The sequence below is a fragment of the Oryctolagus cuniculus genome (assembly GCF_964237555.1).
Source record: "Oryctolagus cuniculus chromosome 16 unlocalized genomic scaffold, mOryCun1.1 SUPER_16_unloc_1, whole genome shotgun sequence".
In the NCBI taxonomy this organism is placed as follows: Eukaryota; Metazoa; Chordata; class Mammalia; order Lagomorpha; family Leporidae; genus Oryctolagus; species Oryctolagus cuniculus.
Window position 1 is genome coordinate 5,391,296 of NW_027208201.1, and position 22,862 is coordinate 5,414,157.

Sequence of the window (22,862 nt, forward strand, 5' to 3'; positions counted from 1 at the left end):
ATCTCAAGCCTCCAAGGCTCCTCCAACAGCAGGCAGTCCATTTAACACAGAAATAGTATAAAAAAAAAAAACTCACAGTGAGGGAAGAAGAATTAACAATGCCAACCAAAAACAAAAAAATCGAGGGAACAAGATCAACGATCACACTATGATGCCTGCAAATAAAAAAAAAAAAACACACACACACACCAAGTCAAGATTATGAAGATGATGAGATAGAAGAAATGCAAGATACGGATTTCAAAAAATTCATGATAAGAACATTTAGAAGTTTTCAAAAGCAAATCCTTGAACTACAGAAATCCTTATTGGACAGGATTGAAAATCTCTCTTGTGAAAATGAAATTTTAAGGAAGAATCAAAATGAAATGCAGAAACTAGTAGAACAGGAAAGTGTGATAGTGAAGAGAAAACAAAATGAAATGAAGAGTTCAATAGATCAAATGACAAACACATTAGAAAGTCTAAAAAACAGTGTCAGTGAAACAAAAGAGGGAATATCGGGCTAAGAAAACAGAGCACAGGAAAACATACAGTCAAATCAAATAAAAGAAGAGGAAATTAGAAATCTAAAAAATATTGTTGGGAATCTACAGGATACTATTAAAAAAACCAACATTCGAGTTCTAGGAGTTCCTGAAGGCATGGAGAGAGAGAAAGGATTAGAAGGCCTTTTTAGTAAGATACTAGCAGAGGACTTTCCAGGTTTGGAGAAGGACAGAGACATCCTAGTACAGGAAGCTTATAGAACCCCCAATAAACATGACCAAAAGAGATCTTCACTTTGACACATTGTAATTAAACTCACCACAGTGAAACATAAAGAAAAGATCCTAAAATGTGCAAAGGAGAAACGTCAGATTACTCTCAGAAGGATCTCCAATCAGACTCACAGCAGACTTCTCATCAGAAACACTACAGACTAGGAGGGAATGGCGAGACATAGCACAGGTGCTAAGAGAGAAAAATTGCCAGCCCAGAATATTATATCCTGCCAAGCTCTCATTTGTGAATGAAGATGAAATAAAGACCTTTCATAGCAAACAGAAATTGAAAGACTTTGCCGCCACTCTTCCGGCCCTGCAAAAGATGCCTAAAGATGTGCTACACTCAGAAACACAGAAACCCGGCCATCAATAGGAAAGAAGGTAAAGGAAGAACACCTACCAGTAAAAGAGCATGGGAAGCTCAAAGCATATACTAGAAAATATCTACGGGAAAATGGCAGGGCAAAGTCACTGCGTATCAATAGTCACATTAAACGTTCATGGTCTTAACTCTTCAGTTAAAAGACACCGAGTGGCTGATTGGCTCAAGGAACAAAACCCAACTATTTGTTGCCTACAAGAAACACATCTCTCTAACAAACATGCAAACAGACTGAAAGTGAAAGGTTGGAAAAAGATATTCCATACCAACAGAAACCAAAAAAAATCAGGTGTAGCCATATTAATATCAGACAAAATAAACTTTAATACAAAAACTGTTAAGAGACACAAAGAGGGACACTATATAATGATTAAGGGTTCAATTCAACAGGAAGATGGAACTATTACAAATGTATATGCACCTAATTACAGGGCACCGGTCTTTTTAAAAGATATGTTAAGGGACTTAAAGGAAGATTTAGATTCCAATACAATAGTACTGGGGGACTTCAATACTCCACTCTCAGAAATAGACAGATCATAAGACAGAAGATCAACAAGGAAACAGCAGATTTAATCGACACTGTAGCCCAAATGGATCTAACAGATATTGACAGAACTTTCAATCCTACATCTAAAGACTTTACATTCTTCTCAGCAGTACATGGAACCTTCTCTAGGATTGATCACATACTAGGCCATAAAGCAAGTCTCAGCAAATTTAAAAGAATTAGAATCATACCATGCAGCTTCTCAGACCACAGCGGAATGAAGCTGGAAATTAGCAGCTCAGGAAACCCTAGAAATATGAAAACACATGGAGACTGAACAACATGCTCCTGAATGAACACTGGGTCATTCAAGAAATCAAAAGAGAAATCAAAAACTTTCTGTAATTAAATGAGGATTACAACACAACATATCAAAACTTATGGGATACAGCAAAAGCAGTATTGAGAGGCAAGTTTATAGCAATAGGTGCCTATATCTAGAAATTGGAAAGGCACCAAGTAAATGAGCTTTCAGCGCATCTCAAGGACCTAGAAAAACTGCAGCAAACCAGACCCAAATCTATTAGGAAAAGGGAAATAATTAAAACCAGAGAAGAAATCAACAGGATTGAATCAAAAAAAAAAAAACTACAAAAAATCAACCAAGCGAAGAGCTGGTTTTTTGAAAAAATAAACAAAATTGACACCCCATTGGCCCAACTAACTAAAAAAAGAAAAGACCCAAATCAATAAAATCAGAGATGACAAAGGAAACATAACAACAGACATGACAGAAATAAAAAGAATCATCAGAAATTACTACAAGGACCTGTATGCCAGCAAACAGGAAAATCTATAAGAAATGGATAGATTCCTGGACACATGCAATCTACCAAAACTGAACCATGAAGACATAGAAAACCTAAATAGACCCATAACTGAGACAGAAATTGAAACAGTAATAAAGGCAATCCCAACAAAGAAAAGCCCAGGACCAGATGGATTCACTGCTGAATTCTACCAGACATTTAAAGAAGAACTAATCCCATTTCTTCTCAAACTATTGAGAACAATCGAAAAAGAGGGAATCCTCCCAAATTCTTTCTAGGAAGCCAGCATCAACTAAATCCCTAAGCCAGAGAAAGATGCAACACTGAAAGAAAGTTATAGACCAATATCCCTGATGAACATAGATGCAAAAATCCTCAATAAAATTCTCGCCAATAGAATACAACAACACATCAGGAAAATCATCCACCCAGACCAAGTGGGATTCATCCCTGGTATGCAGGGATGGTTCAACATTCGCAAATCTATGAATGTGATTCACCACATTAACAGACTGCAGAAGAAAAACCATATGATTATCTCAATAGATGCAGAGAAAGCATTCGATAAGATTCAACACCCTTTCATGATGAAAACTCTAAGCAAATTGGGTATAGAAGGAACATTCCTCAATGTAATCAAAGCAATTTATGAAAAGCCCACAGCCAGCATCCTATTGAATGGGGAAAACTTGGAAGCATTTCCACTGAGATCTGGCACCAGAAAGGGATGCCCACTCTCACCACCGCTATTTAACATAGTTCTGGAAGTTTTAGCCAGAGCCATCAGACAAGAAATAGAAATAAAATAAATACAAATTGAGAAGGAAGAAGTCCAACTATCCCTCTTTGCAGACGATATGATTCTTTACTGAGAGGATCCAAAGAACTCTACTAAGAGATTATTGGAACTCATAGAGGAGTTTGGCAAAGTAGCAGGGTATAAAATCAATGCACAAAAATCAACAGCCTTTGTATACACAAGCAATGCCACGGCAGAGAAAGAACTGCTAAATTCAATCCCATTCACAATAGATACAAAAATAATCAAATACCTTGGAATAAACTTAACCAAGGATGTTAAATATCTCTATGATGAGAATTACAAAATCTTAAAGAAAGAAATAGAAGAGGATACCAAAAAATGGAAAAATATTCCATGTTCATGGATTGGATGAATCAACATCATCAAAATGTTCTTTCTCCCAAAAGCAATTTATACATTGAATGCAATTCCAATCAGGATACCAAAGACATTCTTCTCAGATATAGAAAAAATGATGCTGAAATTCATATGGAGGCACAAGAGACCTCGAATAGCTAAAGCAATCTTGTACAACAAAAACAAAGCCGGAGGCATCACAATACCAGATTTCAAGACATACTACAGGGCAGTTGTAATCAAAACAGCATGGTACTGGTACAGAAACAGATGGATAGAGCAAGGGAACAGAATTGAAACACCAGAAATCAACCCAAACATCTACAGCCAACTTATATTTGACCAAGGTTATAAAACCAATTCCTGGAGCAAGGACAGTCTATTCAAAAAATGGTGCTGGGAAAATTGGATTTCCACATGCAGAATCAAGAAGCAAGACCCCTACCTTACACCTTGCACAAAAATCCACTCAACATGGATTAAAGACCTAAATCTATGACCTGACACCATCAAGTTATTAGAGAACATTGGAGAAACCCTTCAAGATATTGGCACAGGCAAAGAGTTTCTGGAAAAGACCCGGGAGGCACAGGCAGTCAAAGCCAAAATCAACTATTGGGATTGCATCAAATTGAGAAGTTTCTGTACTGCAAAAGAAACAGTCAGGAGAGTGAAGAGACAACTGTCAGAATGGGAAAAAATATTCACAAACTATGCAACAGATAAAGGGTTAATAACCAGAATCTACAAAGACATCAAGAAACTCCACAAAAACAAAACAAACAACCCAATTAAGAGATGGGCCAAGGACCTCAATAGACATTTTTCAAAAGAGGAAATCCAAATGGCCAACAGGCACATGAAAAAATGTTCAAGGTCATTAGGAATCAGGGAAATGCAAATCAAAACCACAATGAGGTTTCACCTCACCCCGGTTAGAATGGCTCACATGCAGAAATCTACCAACAACAGATGCTGGCGAGGATGGGGGGAAAAAGGGACACTAACCCACTGTTGGTGGGAATGCAAACTGGTCAAGCCACTATGGAAGTCAGTCTGGAGATTCCTCAGAAACCTGAAGATAACCCTACCGTTCGACCCAGCCATCCCACTCCTTGGAATTTACCCAAAGGAAATGAAATTGGCAAACAAAAATGCGGTCTGCACATTAATGTTCATTGCAGCACAATTCACAATAGCCAAGACCTGGAACCAACCTAAATGCCCATCAACGGTAGACTGGATAAAGAAATTATGGGATATGTACTCTTTAGAATACTATACCGCAGTAAGCAACAACGAAATCCAGTCAGTTGCAACAAAATGGAGGAATCTGGAACACATCATGCTGAGTGAAATAAGCCAGTCCCAAAGGGACAAATACCATATGTTCTCCCTGATCGGTGACAACTGACTGAACACCATAAAGGAAACCTGTTGAAGTGAAATGGACACTATGAGAAACGGTGACTTGATCAGCATAGCCCTGACTGTTAATGAACAACTTAATACATTATTCCTCTTAGTAGTTTTTTTGTTGCCTGTTCTACTTAATATGACTGGTTTAATTCTGTAATTAATACACAGTTATTCTTAAGTGTTAAAAATTAACTGAAATGTGATCCCTGTTAAACATAAGAGTGGGAATAAGAGAGGGAAGAGATGTACAATTTGGGACATGCTCAAGCTGAATTACCTCAAACGGTAGAGTTAGAAACATACCAGGGTACTCCAATCCAATCCCATCAAGGTGGCATGTACCAATGCCATCTCACTAGCCCAAGTGATCAATTTCAGTTCACAATTGATCATAATGAAAGGACTAAGAGTCAAAGGGAGCACATAAACAAGTCTAGTACCTGCTAACACTAACCGATAGAATAAATAAAGGGGAGAGTGATCCAACATGGGAAGTGAGATACTCAGCAGACTCACAGAATGGCGGATGTCTTAAACAGCACTCTGGCCTCAGAATCAGCCCTAAAGGCATTCCGATCTGCCTGAAAAGCCCATGAGAGTATTTCAGGCATGGAAAGCCAAGACACTCTGGCAAAAAAAAAAGACCTAAAGGAAAGATCTCTGTGAGTGAGATCCCAGTGGAAAGAACAGGTCTTCAAAGAAGGAGGTACCTTTCTCTGAAGGGAGGAGAGAACTTCCACTATGACTATGACCTTGTCTAAACAAGATAAGAGTCAGAGAACTCAAAAGGCTTTCATAGCCTTGGAAACTCATGACTGGAGCATAGGAAGATACTGATGCCATAAACAGGAGTGTCAATTTGTTAAGTCAACAAAAGGAGTCACTGTGCACTTACTCCTCATGTAGGATCTCTGTCCTTAATGTGCTGTACATTGAGATTTAATGCTATAACGAGTACTCAAACAGTATATTTCACTTTGTGTCTCTATGGGGGTGCGAACTGTTGAAATTTTTGCTTAATGTATACTAAACTGATCTTCTGTAAAAAAAAATTATCAATTCCCAACTTGACTCTCACCAGGATAAAACATGACAATAGGTCTGATCTGATTTCATCATCATTAAAAAATCATCTATTATTTTTCACTTTATGTTTCTGTGTGGGAGCAAACTGTTGAAATCTTTGCTTAATGTATACTAAACTGAACTGTATATTAAGAGAATCGAAAATGAATCCTCATGTGAATGGAAAGGGAGAAGGAGTGGGAAAGGGGAGGGTTGCGGGTGGGAGGGACGGTATGGGGGGGAAGCCATTGTAATCCATAAGCTGTACTTTGGAAATCTATATTCATTAAATAAAAGTTAAAAAAACTCAGAGATGGTAGGTGATTGTATTCTCAAAACAATTTAGGTTATGCTCTGAAAACAAATGAAATTCAAAGTATTAAGAGATCAACACATGAAACAGTTGTTTGTCCCTGAGGTAACATCTAATACCAGTTGCAGTGGGAGCTGTTCTCCACATGTGATATGGGGTGAGAGGTGGGAAGACCAATGTCCTGGTGATGCTGCATCCAAAATCCATGCCGCCTTCTCCCCACAACTGCAAATGAAGGTACTTGGATATCTTACATACTTTCATTCTATGAATAAAGATTTACACTTCTCCTCCTAAAGCAATAGGCATTGAAGCGTGGTCTTCTCTGAACCTAGATGATAGAACTTGGTCATGTCCACTCTGGAAATCACTTTTTATTCTCACTTGCCAAAACAGAAAACTCATATCCCACAAAAGTCAGATCATGGTGGTTTTCTTTCCATTCAGATCACATATGGTCCTTTTGATCCCATGCTAAGTGCTAGAAAAAAGTTACCATCACTCTATCAGAGGGCCACCAGTGACAGCTCTCTGGCCTGTGGAATGCTCTCCTTGCTGCTACATTTTGGCTGGATTTGGGTGGCGATCTTTGTATCTAATGATATGAAAGGAGAGCAGTTCCTACAGGATATTGAAACCGAGATGATAAACAAAGGTGACTGCATGGCCAATATAATAAAGCTCCCAGACACTAAGTCAAAGTATGAAGAAACGGAAATATCCTCCCCAGCAGGGCTTTGAATTTCATCAGCAAATGTGCGCATTCTATATGGTGATGTATGGAGCCTCCATATCATGGAATTTCTAAGTGAATTCTATTTAACCCTGGGGAAGGTATGGATCTTGGCTGCAAAGTGGGAGATTGTTGTGAAGGAGACACACAACATGCTGCACTCTTTTCATGGAGGCTTCTCATTTTCACACCACAAGGAAGAAATCCCTGGCCTCAACCATTTTGTCAAGACAGTGGACCCTTCCCACTACCCAGAAGATTTCTTCCTCAGTCAACTATGGCTTCATGCTTTTCACTGCTTACCACATGGGTCACTTTGTGGAACAATTGGAGTCTGCCCACCAAATGCTTCCTTTGGGTTTTTCCCAGGACACATTGACATGCTGACCATATCTGACTCCAGCTATTTCATCTACAATGCTGTGTATGCAGTGGCCCATGCCCTCCATAAGATGCTTTCAGAGCAAATAGAAAAGGGATCTCCAGCAGATGCAGCTCAACCTAGGATTCTTCCATGGCAGGTAACATCTACCAGAACAGGACATTTATTGAACATCTGTTCGTATCCTCAGGTATTTTTACTGCAGTAACACATGACCATGTTTTCATGTTGAAATTAGCATGATCAGGTACAACGGAAAGTGGATTCTTTCACAACACACTGGGCATAGATATATCTGTAATTGTTATCTGTGTGAGGAGGATTTGATATGGAACATTTTAAAATACACTTCTTGCTATGGGACATGATAAAAGCATTTTAAAATGCTATATATGCTAAGAATTGCACATAAATCTACAGATAAATGAGTTCTGTTCATTTGAACACACTCATAACCAACACCCAAATTAAGAACATAGCATTATGAAAAAATATTTCTTGGAGGTGCTCAAAGATGGTGGAAGAGGTAGGGAGTGCACTGATAGTCCGGGAAAAGATAGTTTAATAAAAGTGGAGATACTGTAGTTTCAGGGAAGAGTTAGGGGAAAAAACTGCAAAGGAAACATGTCTGGAACTAGTGGGACACGGTGGACCTATGTGGAGGGCATAGGCGCCCATGACTCGGGTACCCAGCAGCCTAGTCTATGCACCAGCACTGGAAAGGAAGGTAAGGCAAAACCTCAGTAGCCTGGGACACTGGTGGGAAAGCAGCAGGAAGAGCCTAGAGGGTACGAGGCTTGAAGCCCCTTGGGGGAAGTTCACCAGGCTAACTACAGAGGGAAAAAAGGGGAGACCGGTATGCACACGATTCTCTCTCTCCAATAACTTTACAAAGGTGAGCAAAACAAACAGCAGGTGCCATTTTGGACATATGTAACAGCTGCCCAACTTCAGGGCTGCAACTACCCTTAGCCAAACAAAAAACCTGACTCTGGTGGGGAGAAATAACAGGAGGTTACAATCTAGTGAATGTGTGGAGCTTATGAACTGAGGGTGTGTGAGAGAACTCATGGAGTGCCTGAGATGTGAGTACTCAGTGGGAGATGCACAAACTCGGTAACCTTGGCAACCCAGTGGGAGATTGCAGGGGAATCTGAGCTTACACTGAGGACTGCACAGATTCTTTGTGTGGTTCTTGGGACAAAGCAGATGATTGTTATACCAGCTGGGGCCAGTGCTCAGACACTGAATGCCTTCAAGGAGAATAGCTCAGCTGTGAGGAATTACTTCACTTCTGAATAAAAAGTGAAAGAGAGAGAGAAAGAGAGAGAGAGAGAGAGAGAGCAAGATTTACCACACCAAACCTGGGTGTGTCACCTTTGATACACCCTTAACCCTGAAGAACTGAACAGAGCTCTTTGGCCACACCCATCACAGGCCTCCAAAGATCCACAAAAAGCAGACAGTCTGCTTAATCTAGAGTCAAAGTATAACGAGAAAAGCCACCACAGCAAGGAAAAAAAAATGAAGAAACCAAATAATATCTCCACAATGCCAACCAACAAACACAGAAACTGAGGAAACAAGAACAATGAAGACATTATGATGCCCCCAAATGAACATGACACTCCTATTCAAGATTATGAAGATGATGAGATAGAAGGGATGCAAGATATGGGTTTCAAAAAATTTATCATAAAAACATTAATAAATTCTCAAAAACAAATGCTTGAGCTACATAAATCCTTACTGGACAGGATAGAAAATCTCTCTCAAGTGGGTGGGAGGGAAGTTATGGGGGGGAAGCTATTGTAATCCATAAGCTGTACTTTGGAAATTTATGTTCATTAAATAAAATAAAATAGAAATACAAAATTAAAAAAAAAACACAGTGAAAAATGAAACCTTAAGGAGGAATCAAAATGAAAGGAGAAGAATCTAGTAGAACAAGAAATGGTGATATTGAAGAGAAAGCAAAATGAAATGAGGAATACAATAGATCAAATGACAAATGCATTTGAGAGCATTAAAAACAGAGTCAGTGAAGCAGAATAAGAATATAAGACTTAGAAGACAGAGCACAGGAAATTATACAGTCAAACCAAAGAAAAGGAGAGGAAATTAGAAATCTAAAAAATGTTCTTGAGAAGCTACAGATTAGAATTTAAAAACCAAACATTGGGATTCTAGGAGTTCATGAAGGCATAGAGAGAGAGAAAGGATTAGAAGGCCTTTTTAGTGAGATACTAACAGAAAACATCCCCAGTATGAAGAGGGACAGAGACATCCCAGTACAAGAAGCTCATAGAATCCCCAATAAACTCACCAAAAGAGATACTCACAATGACACATTGGCATCAAACTCACCACAATGAAACATAAAGAAAAAATTCTAAAATGTACAAGAGAGAAATGTCAGATTACTCTCAGAGGATCTCCAATTAGACTCACAGCAGACTTCTCATCAGAAACCCAGGATAGAAGGGAATGGTGAGATATAGCCCAGGTACTAAGAGAGAGAAAAAAGCCAGCCCAGAATATTATATCCTGCAAAGCCCTCATTTGTGAATAAAGGTGAAATAAAGACCTTTCATAGCAAACAGAAATCGAAAGAATATGTCACCACTCGTCCAGCCCTGCAAAAGATGCTTAAAGATGTATTACACACAGAAACACAGAAACACGGCCATCAGTATGAAAGAAGTTCAAGGAAGAACACATCCCAGGAAAAGATCACAGGAAGTTCAAAGCATATATTAGAAATATCTCTGGGAAAATGGAAGGGCAAACTTACTATTTTTTTAAACTTTTATTTAGTAAATATAAATTTCCAATGTACAGTTTATGGATTACAATGGCTTCCCCCCCCATAACTTCCCTCCCACTCGCACCCCTCCCATCTCCTGCTCCCTCTCCCATTCCATTCACATCAAGATTCAATTTCAATTCTCTTAATATACAGATCGATTTAGCATATATTAAGTAAAGATTTCATCAGTTTGCATCCACACAGAACATAAAGTGAAAATACTCTTTCAGTACAGTTATAGCATTAATTCACAGTGGAAAACACATTAAGGACAGAGATCCCACATGAGGAGTAAGTACACAGTGACTCCTGTTGTTGACTTAACAATTTGACACTCTTGTTTATGGCGTCAGTAATCTCCCTAGGATCTAGTCAAGAGTTGCCAAGGCTATGGAAGCCTTTTGAGTTCGCCAACTTCGATCTTATTTAGACAAGGTCATAGTCAAAGTGGAAGTTCTCTCCTCCATTCAGAGAAAGGTACCTCCTTCTTTGATGGCCCTGTTCTTTCCATTGGGATCCCACTTGCAGAGATCTTTCATTTAGGTCCTTTTTTTTGCCAGAGTGTCTTGCCTTTCCATGCCTGTAATACTTTCATGGGCTCTTCAGCCAGATCTGAATGCCTTAAGGGTTGATTCTGAGGCCAGAGTGCTATTTAGGACATCTGCCATTCTATGAGTCTGCTGTGTAACCCACTTCTCATGTTGGATCATTCTCTTCCTTTTTTATTCTATCAGTTAGTATTCGCAGACACTAGTCTCGTTTGTGTGATCCATTTGACTCTTAGACCTATCAGTGTGATCAATTGTGAACTGAAATTGATCACTTGGACTAGTGAGATGGACTCAGTACATGCAATCTTGATGGGATTGTAATGGAATCCCCTGGTAAGTTTCTAACTCTACCATTTGGGGCAAGTCCAATTGAGCATATCCCAGATTGTACATCTCCTCCCTCTCTTATTCCTACTCTTTTATTTAACAGGGATCACTTTTCAGTTAAATTTCAACACCTAAGACTAAATGTGTGTTAATTATAGAGTTCAACCACTAGTATTAACTAGAACAAAAAAATACTAAAATGGATAAAGTATTACATTGGACATCAACAGTCAGGACAAGGGCTGATCAAGTCACTGTTTCTCATAGTGTCCCTTTCACTTCAACAGGTTTCCTTGTTGGTGCTCGGTTAGCTGTCACTGATCAGGGAAAACATATGATATTTGTCCCTCTGGGATTGGCATATTTCACTCAGCACAATGTTTTCCAGATTCCTCCATTTTGTTGCAAATGACTGGGTTTCATTGTTCTTTACTGCTGTATAGTATTCTGTAGAGTACATATCCCATAATTTCTTTATCCAGTCAACTGTTGATGGGCATTTGGGTTGGTTCCACATCTATCGTGAATTGAGCTGCAATGAACATTAATGTGCAGATAGCTTTTTTGTTTACCAATTTCATTTCCTTTGGGTAAATTCCAAGGAGTGGGATGGCTGGGTTGAATGGTAGGGTTATCTTCAGGTTTCTGAGGAATCTCCAGACTGACTTCCATAGTGGCTTAACCAGTTTGCATTCCCACCAACAGCGGGTTAGTGTCCCTTTTTCTCCACATCCTCACCAGCATCTGTTGTTGGTAGATTTCTGTATGTGAGCCATTCTAACTGGAGTGAGGTGAAACTACATTGTGGTTTTGATTTGCATTTCCCTGATTGCTAGTGATCTTGAACATTTTTTCATGTGCCTGTTGGCCATTTGGATTTCCTCTTTTGAAAAATGTCTACTGAAGTCCTTGAACCATCTCTCAAGTGGGTTGTTTGTTTTGATGTTGTGGAGTTTCTTGATTTCTTTGTAGATTCTTTTTATTAATCCATTATCTATAGCATACATTGCAAATATTTTTTCCCATTCTGGCGGTTGCCTCTTCACTTTCCTGACTGTTTCTTTTGCAGTACAGAAACTTCTCAATTTGATGCAATCCCAATAGTTAATTTTGGCTTTCCTTGCCTGTGCCTCCTGGGTCTTTTCCAAGAAGTATTTCCCTGTGCCTATATCTTGCAGGGTTTCTCCAAAGCTCTCTAATAATTTGATGGTGCCGGGTCATAGATTTAGGTCTTTAATCCATGTTGAGTGGAATTTTCTGTAAGGAGAAAGGTAGGGGTCTTGCTTCATGCTTCTGCACATGGAAATCCAGTTTTCCCAGCACCATTTACTGAATAGACTGTGTTTTCTCTGGGAATTGCTTTTAGATACCTGATCAATATAAGTTGGCTGTAGTTGTTTGATTTCTGGTGTTTCAATTCTGTTCCATTGGTCTATCCATCTGTTTCTGTACCAGTACCATGCTGTTTTGATGACAACTGCCCTGTAGTATGTCTTGAAATCTGGTATTGTGATGCCTCCGGCTTTGTTTTAGTTGTACAAGATTGCTTTAGCTATTCGAGGTCTCCTGTGTCTACATATTAATTTCAGCATCATTTTTTCTATATCTGAGAAGAATGTCTTTGGTATCCTGATTGGTATCACACTGAATCTGTAAATTGCTTTTGGGAGAATGGACATTTTGATAATATTGATTCTTCCAATCCATGAGCATAGAAGATTTGTCCATTTTTTGGAATCTTCTTCTATTTCTTTCTTTAAGATTCCATAATTCTCATCATAGAGATCTTTAACATCCTTGGTTATGTTTATTCCAAGGTATTTGATTGTTTTTGTAGCTATTGTGAATGGGATTGATCTTAGCAGTTCTTTCTCAGCCATGGCATTGCCTGTGTATACAAAGGCTGTTGATTTTTGTGCATTGATTTTATACCCTGCTACTTTGCCAAACTCTTCTATGAGTGCCAATAGTCTCTTAATAGAGTTCTTTGCATCCCCTAAATAATGAATCATATCATCTGCAAAGAGGGATAGTTTGAGTTCTTCCTTCCCAATTTTTATCCCTTTCATTTCTTTTTATTGCCTGATGGCTCTGGCTAAAATTTCCGTAACTATATTGAATAGCAGTGGTGAGAGTGGGCATCTCTCTCTGGTAGTAAATCTCAGCTTCCAACTTTACCCCATTCAATAGGATGCTGACCATGGGTTTTTATAAATTGCTTTGATTGCATTGAGGAATGTTCCTTCTATATCCAGTTTGCCTAGAGTTTTCATCATGAAAGGGTGTTGTATTGTTTCGATTGCTTTCTCTGCACCTATTGAGATATTCACATGTTTTTTTCTTCTGCAGTCTGTCAATGTGGTGTGTCACATTGATTGATTTGCAAACATTGAACCATCCCTGCATACCAGGGATAAATACCACCTGGTCTGGGTGGATGATCTTTCTGATGTGTTATTGCATTCTATTGGCAAGAATTTTATTGAGGATTTTTGCATCTATGTTCATCAGATATTGGTCTGTAATTCTCCTTCAATGCTGCATCATTTTCTGCCTAGGAATTTAGGTGATGCTGGCTTCATAGAAAGAATTTGGGAGGATTCCATTTTTTTATTGTTCTGAAGTTTGAGGAGAATTGGAGTTAGTTCTTCTTAAATGTCTGGTAGAATTCAGCAGTGAATCCATCTGGTCCTGGGCTTTTCTTTGTAGGGAGGGCCTTTATTACTGTTTCAATTTCTGTCTCAGTTACGGGTCTATTTATGTTTTCCAAGTCTTCCTGGTTCAATTAAGGTAGGTGCATGTGTCCAGGAATGTATGCATTTCTGATAGGTTTCCCTGTTTGCTGGAATACAAGTCCTTGTAGTAATTTCTGATGACTCTTTTTATTTCTGTGGTGTTTGTTGTTACATTTCCTTTTTCATCTCTGATTTTTATTGATTTGTGTATTTTATTTTTTTAGTTAGTTGGGCCAATGGGGTGTCAATTTTGTTTATTTTTTCAAAAATTAGCTCCTCGTTTGGCTGATTTTTTAGAATGTTTTTTTTTTATTCAATCCTGTTGATTTCTTCTCTGGTTTTAATTATTTCTCTTCTCCTACTAGATTTGGGTCTGGTTTGCTGCAGTTTTTCTAGATCCTTGAGATGAATTGAAAGCTCATTTATTTGGTGTCTTTCCAATTTCTTGATGTAGGCAGCTATTGCTATACACTTTCCTCTTAACACTGCTTTTCCTGTATCCCATAAATTTTGGTATGTTGTGTTGTTATCCTCATGTACTTCCAGAAAGTTTCTGATTTCTCTTTTGATTTCTTCTATGACCCATTGTTCATTCAGGAGCATGTTGTTCAGCCTACGTGAGCTTGCATATGCTCTAGGGATTCCTAAGTTTCTAATTTCCAACTTCATTCCCCTATGGTCTGAGAATCTGCATCGTATGATTCTAATTCTTTTGAATTTGCTGAGACTTGCTTTATGGCCTAGTATGTGGTCAATCCTAGAGAAGGTTCCATGTACTACTGAGAAGAATGTAAATCCTTTAAGAGTAGGATGAAAAGTTCTGTGTATCTGTTAGATCCATTTGGGCTATAGTGTCGTTTAAATCTTCTGTATACTTGTTGATCTTCTGTCCTGTTGATCTGTCTGTTTCTGAGAGTGGAGTATTGAAGTCCCCCAGTACTATTGTATTGGAGTCGAAGTCTCCCTTTAAGTCCCTTAACAAATCTTTTAAATAAACTGGTGCCCTGTAATTAGGTGCATATACATTAATAATCATTATATCTTCCTGTGGAATTGATCCCTTAATCATCATATAGTGCCCCTCTTTGTCTCTCTTAACAGTTTTTGTGTTAAAGTTTACTTTGTCTGATATTAAGATGGCTATGACGACTCTTATGTAGCTCAAGCATTTGTTTTTGGAAACTTCTAAATGTTCTTATTAATTTTTTGAAATCTGTATCTTGCATTTCTTCCATCTCATCATCTTCATAATCTTGGCTTGAGGTGTCTTGTTCATTCGGGGGCATCATAATGTCTTCCTTGTTCTGGTTTCCTCAGTTTCTGCATTTGTTGCTTGGCATTGTAGAGTTATTCTTTGGATTCTTCTTCCCTCGCTGTGGTATTTTTTTTTCTTGTTATACTATGCCTGTATTAAGTGGACTGTCTGCTTTGATGCAGCCTTAGAGGCTTGAGATGGGTGTGGCCAGAGAGCTCTATTTGGTTCCTCAGGATTAAGGGTGTGCCAAAGGTGACACTCCCTGGTTAGGCGTGGTAAATCTTTTTTTTTTTTTTATTCAGAAGGGAAGTAATTCCACACAGCTGAGCGGAATTAAAGGTACTCAGCTTCTGATCTCTGGTTCCTGTGGGTATAATATTTGCCTGTTCTTTTCCAAGGACCACAGAGGGAATCTGTGCAGCTCTCAGTGTGAGCTCAAATTCTCCTGCAGTCTCTCACTGGGTTGCCAAGGTTACCGACTTGTAGCGTCTCTGGAGAGTACTCATGTGAACTCTGTGAGTTCTCTCACACACCGTCTCTTTTTTCACAGTCTCAGTTCATTAGCTCCACACATCACACATTGATTAGGTCCTAATCTCCTATTATTTCACACGCACACACCCAGAGTCATCTTGGCTGTGGGGGGGCACAGCCGAAAGGTCACGCAGCTTTTACGAATGACCAAAATGGCACCTGCTCTTTGTTTTGCTCACCTTTGAGAGGTAAGCAGAGAGAGAGAAACTCATGTTCGTACTGGTCCCTTTGGAAGAGGAGCAACTGGGACAGAATCCAGTACCCCGACCAAGACTAGAACCCAGTGTGCTGGCGCTGCAGGCAGAGGATTAGCCTGTTGAGCCATGGCGCCAGCCACTTACACATATTTTTAAAAGGTTACCAAAGAAAGAAAATTTTCGAGGACCAGGAAGCATTCTAGAATGAATATGGTTCAGAATGCCTGGACCAAAACATGTATTTATAGCCCTGGCCTATATTCTTGCAGAACTATGGTCTTCTTGCTTATTTGTTGAACATTTTCTTTGTTGGAGCATTAAATCTTTGAATATAATGCAAACTAAAACTATGTTATCACAAAAATAACAAAACAAATATTAGGTTCAGCAAAAGAAAAAAAAGAAAAGAAAACTGCAAAACAGAATGATGAAGATCAGGGCGGCACAATGGCTCACTTGGATAATCCTCTGCCAGCAGCACTGGCATCCCATATGGGCACCAGGTTCTAGTCTCAGTTGCTCCTCTTCCAGTCCAGTTCTCTGCTGTGGCCCGGCAAGGCAGTGGAGAATGGCCCAAGTGCTTGGTGCCTGTACCCACATGGGAGACCAGGAGGAAGCACCTGGTTCCTGGCTTCGGATCAGCATGGCACGCCAGCCGTAAGAGCCATTTGGGAAGTGAACCAATGGAAGGAAGACCTTTCTCTCTCTCTCTCTCTCTCTCTCTCTCTCTCTCTCTCTCTAACTCTGCCTGTCTAAAAAAAAAGAATGATGAAAATCAGTAAAATGGAAAACTACACTTTAAAAAAGGAATGAAAGACGCATGCTGCAATGTGGATGGGTTTGGAATCTGGATCCAATTGAATGAAGCCACACTCCTATGCCACATACTGACTAGAAAGCTTTTTATTTAATAAATATAAATTTCCAAAGTACAACTTTTGGATTATAGTGGTTCTTCCACCCATACCCGACCTCCCATCCCCAAACCATCCCTGCTCCTATTCCCTTTACCACCCCATTCTTCATCAAGATTCATTTTCAATTATCTTTATATACAGAAGATCAACTCTATACTAAGGAAAGAGTTCAACAGTTTGCACACACACACATGCACACACACAAAGTATAAAGTACTCTTTAAAGACTAATTTTACTGTTGATTCTCATAGTACAATACATTAAGGATGGAGGTCCTACATGGGGAGCAAGTGCACAGTGACTCCTGTTGATTTAACAATTGATAATCTTATTTATGACATTGGTGATCACCCAAAGCATTTGCCATGAGCTGCCAAGGCTATGGAAGCCTCTAGAGTTCACAAACTCTGACCTTATTTAAACAAGGCCACAATCAAAATGGAAGTGCACTACTCCATTGAGAGGAAGGAAGGAAGGAAGGAAGGAAGGAAGGAAGGGAGGGAGGAACTGAAGGAGATGATTGGTTGCATGATATAAGTTCATGGGAGTTAGAAAATGACTACTAATGCAGAAATTTTTATAGAGTGATGAAGATACATTCAATCCACAGTGAAGACTATTGCACAAATGTGAACACAGTGTGCACAATCTAATGTATAAATCCAACTGATTTGAACAATTTAACAATGTTTCAATTTGGCTGTAAGAATTTCACATCAATCACAAAGCATTCTGCCCCCATATGCTATTGGAAAAACAAAAATTAAAACAAGGGAATAACATAACCAGTATTTTGACTGAAGAACATATAGTTACTGAGTCATTCACATGCGCAAATCAATATTCCATGTATGTGTGATAAAGATACCATTTCAAAATAGCTCAACAATGAGTATTTATTAAGATTTTGGAAAACAGGGTATACCCACAGTGGAATACTGCATGACCTACCACCTCCTGTATCTAGGAAAGAAATCTCACTTAAATCACAATGCCAACAAATAAATGACAAACATTCAACAGCCAGGGGAAACAGGATGTGAAGCATGTTAATTAGATGTCTTAGCAAATAAGAACACTTACATTGTCTGCACATTGATAAATATAGAAATTAATTCAGTCTCCACCACTTCAGGGATAGCTATTAAATATAAAATAACATTGCTGGAGACAGGCGCAGTGGCTCACTTGGCTAATCCTCTGCCTGCAGCACTAGAATCCCATATGGGCATCGGGTTCTAGTCCCAGTTGCTCCTCTTCCAGTCCAGCTCTCTGCTGTGGACAGGAGGGCAGTGGAGGATGGCCCAAGTGCTTCAGCCCTGCACCCACATAGGAGACAAGGAAGAAGCACCTGGCTCCTGGCTTTGGATCAGGCTAGCTCTGCCGGTAGCGGCCATTTGGGGGGTGAACCAATGGAAGGATGAACTTTCTCTCAGTCTCTCCCTCTCACTATCTGTAATTCTGCATGTCAAATTAATAAATAAATAATCTTTGAAAAAATAACCTTGCTGTTGTAGCCTTGATGGCCATCAGAGGTTTCATTTAAAGCATGATTCATTTTTACTCAATTTAAAAATTTCCCTAAATTCCATTACTAACTCTGAGATGGAGAGAAACAGAAGGTTAGTGATAGAGACCAAGAGACCTCCTATCCTATGCTTCACACATCTACACCCCCAATGCTTGTACCTGGGCTGAGGTTACAACCAACAACAGGGAGTCAGACCCTGGATTTTCACATGGGTGCCAGGACCAAGTTACATGAAGATTCACCACTTCCTTCCGAGGGCCCCCAGGACTCAAAAGTCCAGGTCAGGGGCCAAAACCAGAGCCAGAAATAGATGCCATGAGCTCAGTTTGCTAGGCTAAACCTCCAACTAACAAGTCATTTATAAAGGAAAAATCCATTTTAGCTCCTTCATATATCTGGATTGCTACTCAGCCTGCATTCTTGGTCCTAAACCCTGAAAATGTGACAGGAAAACAACTGGAAATTTTTAGAATCCCTTAGAACTTGCTCTTTTCTTTAAGCCTTTCAAAGAATTCCTTTCTGGTCTTAAGAGAATAATGTAGCACTTGGGGAGGAAGATGCAGCCCAGGAGCCCCACACTGGAGGCCAAGATGGAGAAGACCTCCACGGCCACCATGACCTTCCCCTTGGTGCTGTGGTAGACAGGCAGGAAGGTCACCCAGACACTGCAGAACACCAGCATGCTGAACGTCAGGAACTTGGCTTCATTGAATGTGTCAGGCAGGTTCCTGGCTAGGAAAGCCACAGTGAAGCTGGCCAGGGCCAAGGAGCCCAGGTAGCCCAGGACACAGTAGAAGGCAGTGGCTGAACCCTTGTTGCACACCAGGATGATGTGGCCATGCTCAGAGTGTGCATCTGTGTCAATAAAGGGAGGAGAAGTCCCAAGCCAGATGCCACAAAGAGCCAGTTGGATCAGGAAACAGATAGGAATGACAGAGTTAGAAGCTCCTGATACCAGCAATCGCCTGATAGTTCTTCCAGGTTTTGTAACCTTGAAGGCAAGAATCACAGTGATGGTCTTGGCCAGCACGGTGGAAACAGCCACTGTGAACACAAGGCCAAATGTTATTTGCTGGAGAAGGCAGGTGGCTGTGTTAGGACGGCCAAGGAAGAGTAAGGAGCAGAGGAAGCACAGGAGGAGGGTGATGAGCAGGATGTAGCTGAGGGTCCTGTTATTGGCCTTGACGATGGGAGTGTCTCGGTGCTTCACAAAGACCCAGAGGATGGCAGCTGTGAGGACAGAGAAGCACAGAGCCATGCAGGCCAGAGCCATCCCAAGGGATTCCTCAAACGCTAAGAAGGTCACCAGCTTGGGGAGGCAGCGGTTTCTCTCCATGTTTGGGTACTCGTGATCTGCACACGGGATGCACTGCTCTGCATCTGAGGAAAAAGAGAGACTCAACACTGACACTGAATTGCTGACTTGTTCTGTTTAGGAAAGTGGTCACCTTTGCACTGCCACTTTGAGAACAGACTGCCTCTATCATATACCAACAGGCACTAGGGTAAGTCTGTATTCCAAATCCAGGGAGAATGCTCTCTTCCTAGAATCAGCAGGTGCTCCAGGCTTTTGTCTCAGACATTCTGGACACAAATAAGCACCCATATGATGAACTATGAATTCCCATATGATGATAATTTATTTTTCTTTCTTGTTTCATATACTTAATGGGTTTTGCACATCACTCTGATAAGTATTGTTATAATCTTTACACCTGAAAAATCTGATCCCTCTCTAAAGTATGAAAAATTAAATGATTTATACTGCTGCATTAATGGTCATTGAAGGATTATTTTTGGAGTAATAGAAACTATTATCTACTCTGTACTTTGAATAACGGAAGCATTTTCTAAGTAGTGTTTATCCAGTTCACATAATTATATATATTTGCCTTTGATAGATAATTCCTTAAATGTTAATTGTTTAATGATGACAAACTGTATCCTGTATTATGATATTCTGTCTTCATATTTCACACTGCACAATATTAAGGATATGGCACAAAAATAATAAAATACTTCTGTATCAATTGCACCAGCCTAGTACATTGTATTTGTGCATGAAAATACATGGATTTGCTCATCTAAGCAAGCATAACAAAACTTGGTGGTGATGCTTTTTACATGTCTTGCTTGGATCTAAGCATGGTCCACTAGTAGAGCTCAGATTAGGACTGCCTTTCCCAGAACTGGAGGGTAAAATAAGATGTCTTGTCAAATCAATAGCACTTTTGAGCCCAATAAGATGAGTGCCACCAGACACCAGTCTACACATAATGTGGTAAACATAGCAATCATAAAATAGATGTGTGGAGATAGCGAGTGATTATATGTATTCATAGCAATGGTTCACTGCAATCCCATTACAAATATTCTTGTGTTGCTTTTCCTTTTTTTACATTGTTATCAATGTAAAGAGAACATTTTTCATATATTTCATAGAAACAACTCTAAAGTGGTTAACCATACTTCCCTCCTCCCTTCCCTCCCAGAATACTCCTCCTTCCTACTTTTCATTTAACTTTTACAATAATATAATTCAATTGCTTTAGAACCACAGGCTTAATGCACCATTAGCCATAATATTCCAGAAGTAAAATGTAGAAACAGCACACTGTTCCACAGGGGTATAAAAAGAGCTAAAAACATAATGAAATCCTAAGAAGTCAGTTTCATTCTTATACAAGGCTTTTCTGTATTCTATATTAACTACTGTATATCAGAGAAAACATATGATGATAGTTGTCATTTGGGGGCTGAATTATTTCACTAAGCATAATGTCTTCCAGTGGCATCAATGTTGTTGCAAAAGACTGGATTTTATTCTTTCTTTTGGCTGAGTAGTATAATTATGACAGTGGAGTTATCAGTAGGAATGGATACGGTTTCTACCTGTCTGATTGGAAATGTCTCTGTCTGTACAAAAAGTGCAAGTATAGCAGCAGACAGGTCTTCCTTCCTGTGGCACTTTCCTGAATCCTGGGCCACAGCTCTGGCTACACACAGATTGAGGAGTCTGAAATGAAAAGAGAAACATTCATCTTGATTTTGCATATTATCACTTTAATGGAATTTCAATACTTCCCCCCCACACACAACAGAAAATATGACCTGGCTGGTGCCACAGCTCACTAGGCTAATCCCCTGCCTGCGGTGCTGCTTCCCTGGGTTCTAGTCCCAGTTGGGGTGCCCGTTCTGCCCGGGTTGCTCCTCTTCCAGTCCAGCTCTCTGCTGTGGCCCAGGAAGGCATTGGAAGATGGCCCAAGTGCTTGGGCTCTGCACCCACATGGGAGACCAGGAAGAAGCACCTGGCTCCTGACTTCGGATCTGGTGCAGCATGGTGCACCAGCTGTAGTGGCCATTTGGGGAGTGAACCAATGGAAGTAAGACCTTTCTCTCTTTCTCTCTCTCTCTCTCTCTCTCTCTCTCTCTCTCTCTCTAACTCTGCCTGTAAAAAAAAAGGAAAAAAAGAAAAAGAAAATGTGACCTTCAGTTGAAGGTCATCACTGTGTCTCCTCTTATGCCTGCCAAGTCATCATTACCTAGGCAGCTAATTTGGAGCTTCTGTGGTCATCATTGTACTTTATCAACATGTAGCAAATATTACAAATGCAGTTAATCAATTTTATTTCACACATCACCCACTAACATCCTCTGCCATTTATCTCTTCTTATTGAACCACTATATCCAAAATATGTTTAATGTGGGTTTCTATGTAGCAATGGTTCTGGAAACTAGAAAGTCTAAGAACTCTTTGACCATGAACTCATACTTAATTGATTAGAATATTTTACATCACAGATAAAAGAAACAAAAGACATGATACGGAGGCACACTACTGAGAGCAACTGAAAAAATCAGGTCCACATAGAAATGGTTAGAATGTGTTATGAAACAATAATTGTGTTTAGTACATTTCTGAAATTCTCTATTCAGGCAGGCCATTAATTTCAAGAGATAAACACATCACTTGGGTGCAATGCATTGTTGTTATAAATAGCTCATGCGAAAAAAAATCATATTTTGGAAACAACACAAACTAATGTCAATACCTCAAGATGTTATGAAGAATAAAATGTGGAAGATTGAGTACCATGCAAAATGCAAAAAAAAAGAAATGTGACCTACAAAGAGGTGAATGATAAGTCGACCCATAATCCACTGTGTTCATCATGCATCAGAACATAAAGGCCCCACCATATGTGATTAAGGCCTTCAGAATACATAGAGAGATATACTGAGAATTTATGTGTCTATACACTGATCTCTTTATTTCTTTCATTAATTATCCTTCATTATATTCACTCAATATCTGCATAAATATATATGCTCAAATTAAAAATAAATCAGATTATTCCAAGTTGCTCCTTCAACATGCATTGCCAAGAATATATATATGAATTACTATGTATTGGGAAGCCATGATATGAAGTGAGACTCTGATGCTTATGTAAAGGCTTCATA

At 39.5% G+C, this 22,862-nt stretch overlaps 2 protein-coding genes across 3 annotated transcripts in view; both read right to left on the minus strand.

Annotated features, from left to right (window-relative positions):
• LOC127482632 (vomeronasal type-2 receptor 116-like) overlaps positions 1 to 22,862 on the minus strand; it is a 97,922-nt gene that overhangs the window by 38,640 nt on the left and 36,420 nt on the right. Inside the window, exon 4 of one of the 2 annotated variants that reach the window (XR_011385734.1) lies at positions 21,027 to 21,413. The exons of the other annotated variant lie outside the window; for it this stretch is intronic. The gene's annotated coding sequence lies outside the window, so the exon portion shown is untranslated. Of the gene's footprint in view, positions 1 to 21,026; positions 21,414 to 22,862 lie in introns of those variants that run through there. 2 annotated transcript variants of the gene reach the window in all.
• On the minus strand, positions 18,312 to 22,861 carry LOC138847779 (vomeronasal type-2 receptor 116-like). The gene is made up of 2 exons (XM_070067575.1): positions 22,804 to 22,861; positions 18,312 to 19,825 (listed from the first exon to the last, which is right to left on the minus strand). Exons 1-2 carry the CDS (start codon positions 22,859 to 22,861, stop codon positions 18,864 to 18,866), a joined length of 1,020 nt encoding a protein of 339 aa, XP_069923676.1. The 3' UTR covers positions 18,312 to 18,863.

What these genes read in the sequence shown, in the direction of transcription:
- LOC138847779 (XM_070067575.1), bottom strand. Translation starts at nt 22,861, where the DNA reads ATGAAGCCTTTACATAAGCATCAGAGTCTCACTTCATATCATGGCTTC. An exon ending in TCATGGCTTCCCAATACATA is followed by an intron (nt 19,826 to 22,803) that starts GTAATTCATATA and finishes TTTCCTAAACAG; the next exon opens with AACAAGTCAGCAATTCAGTG.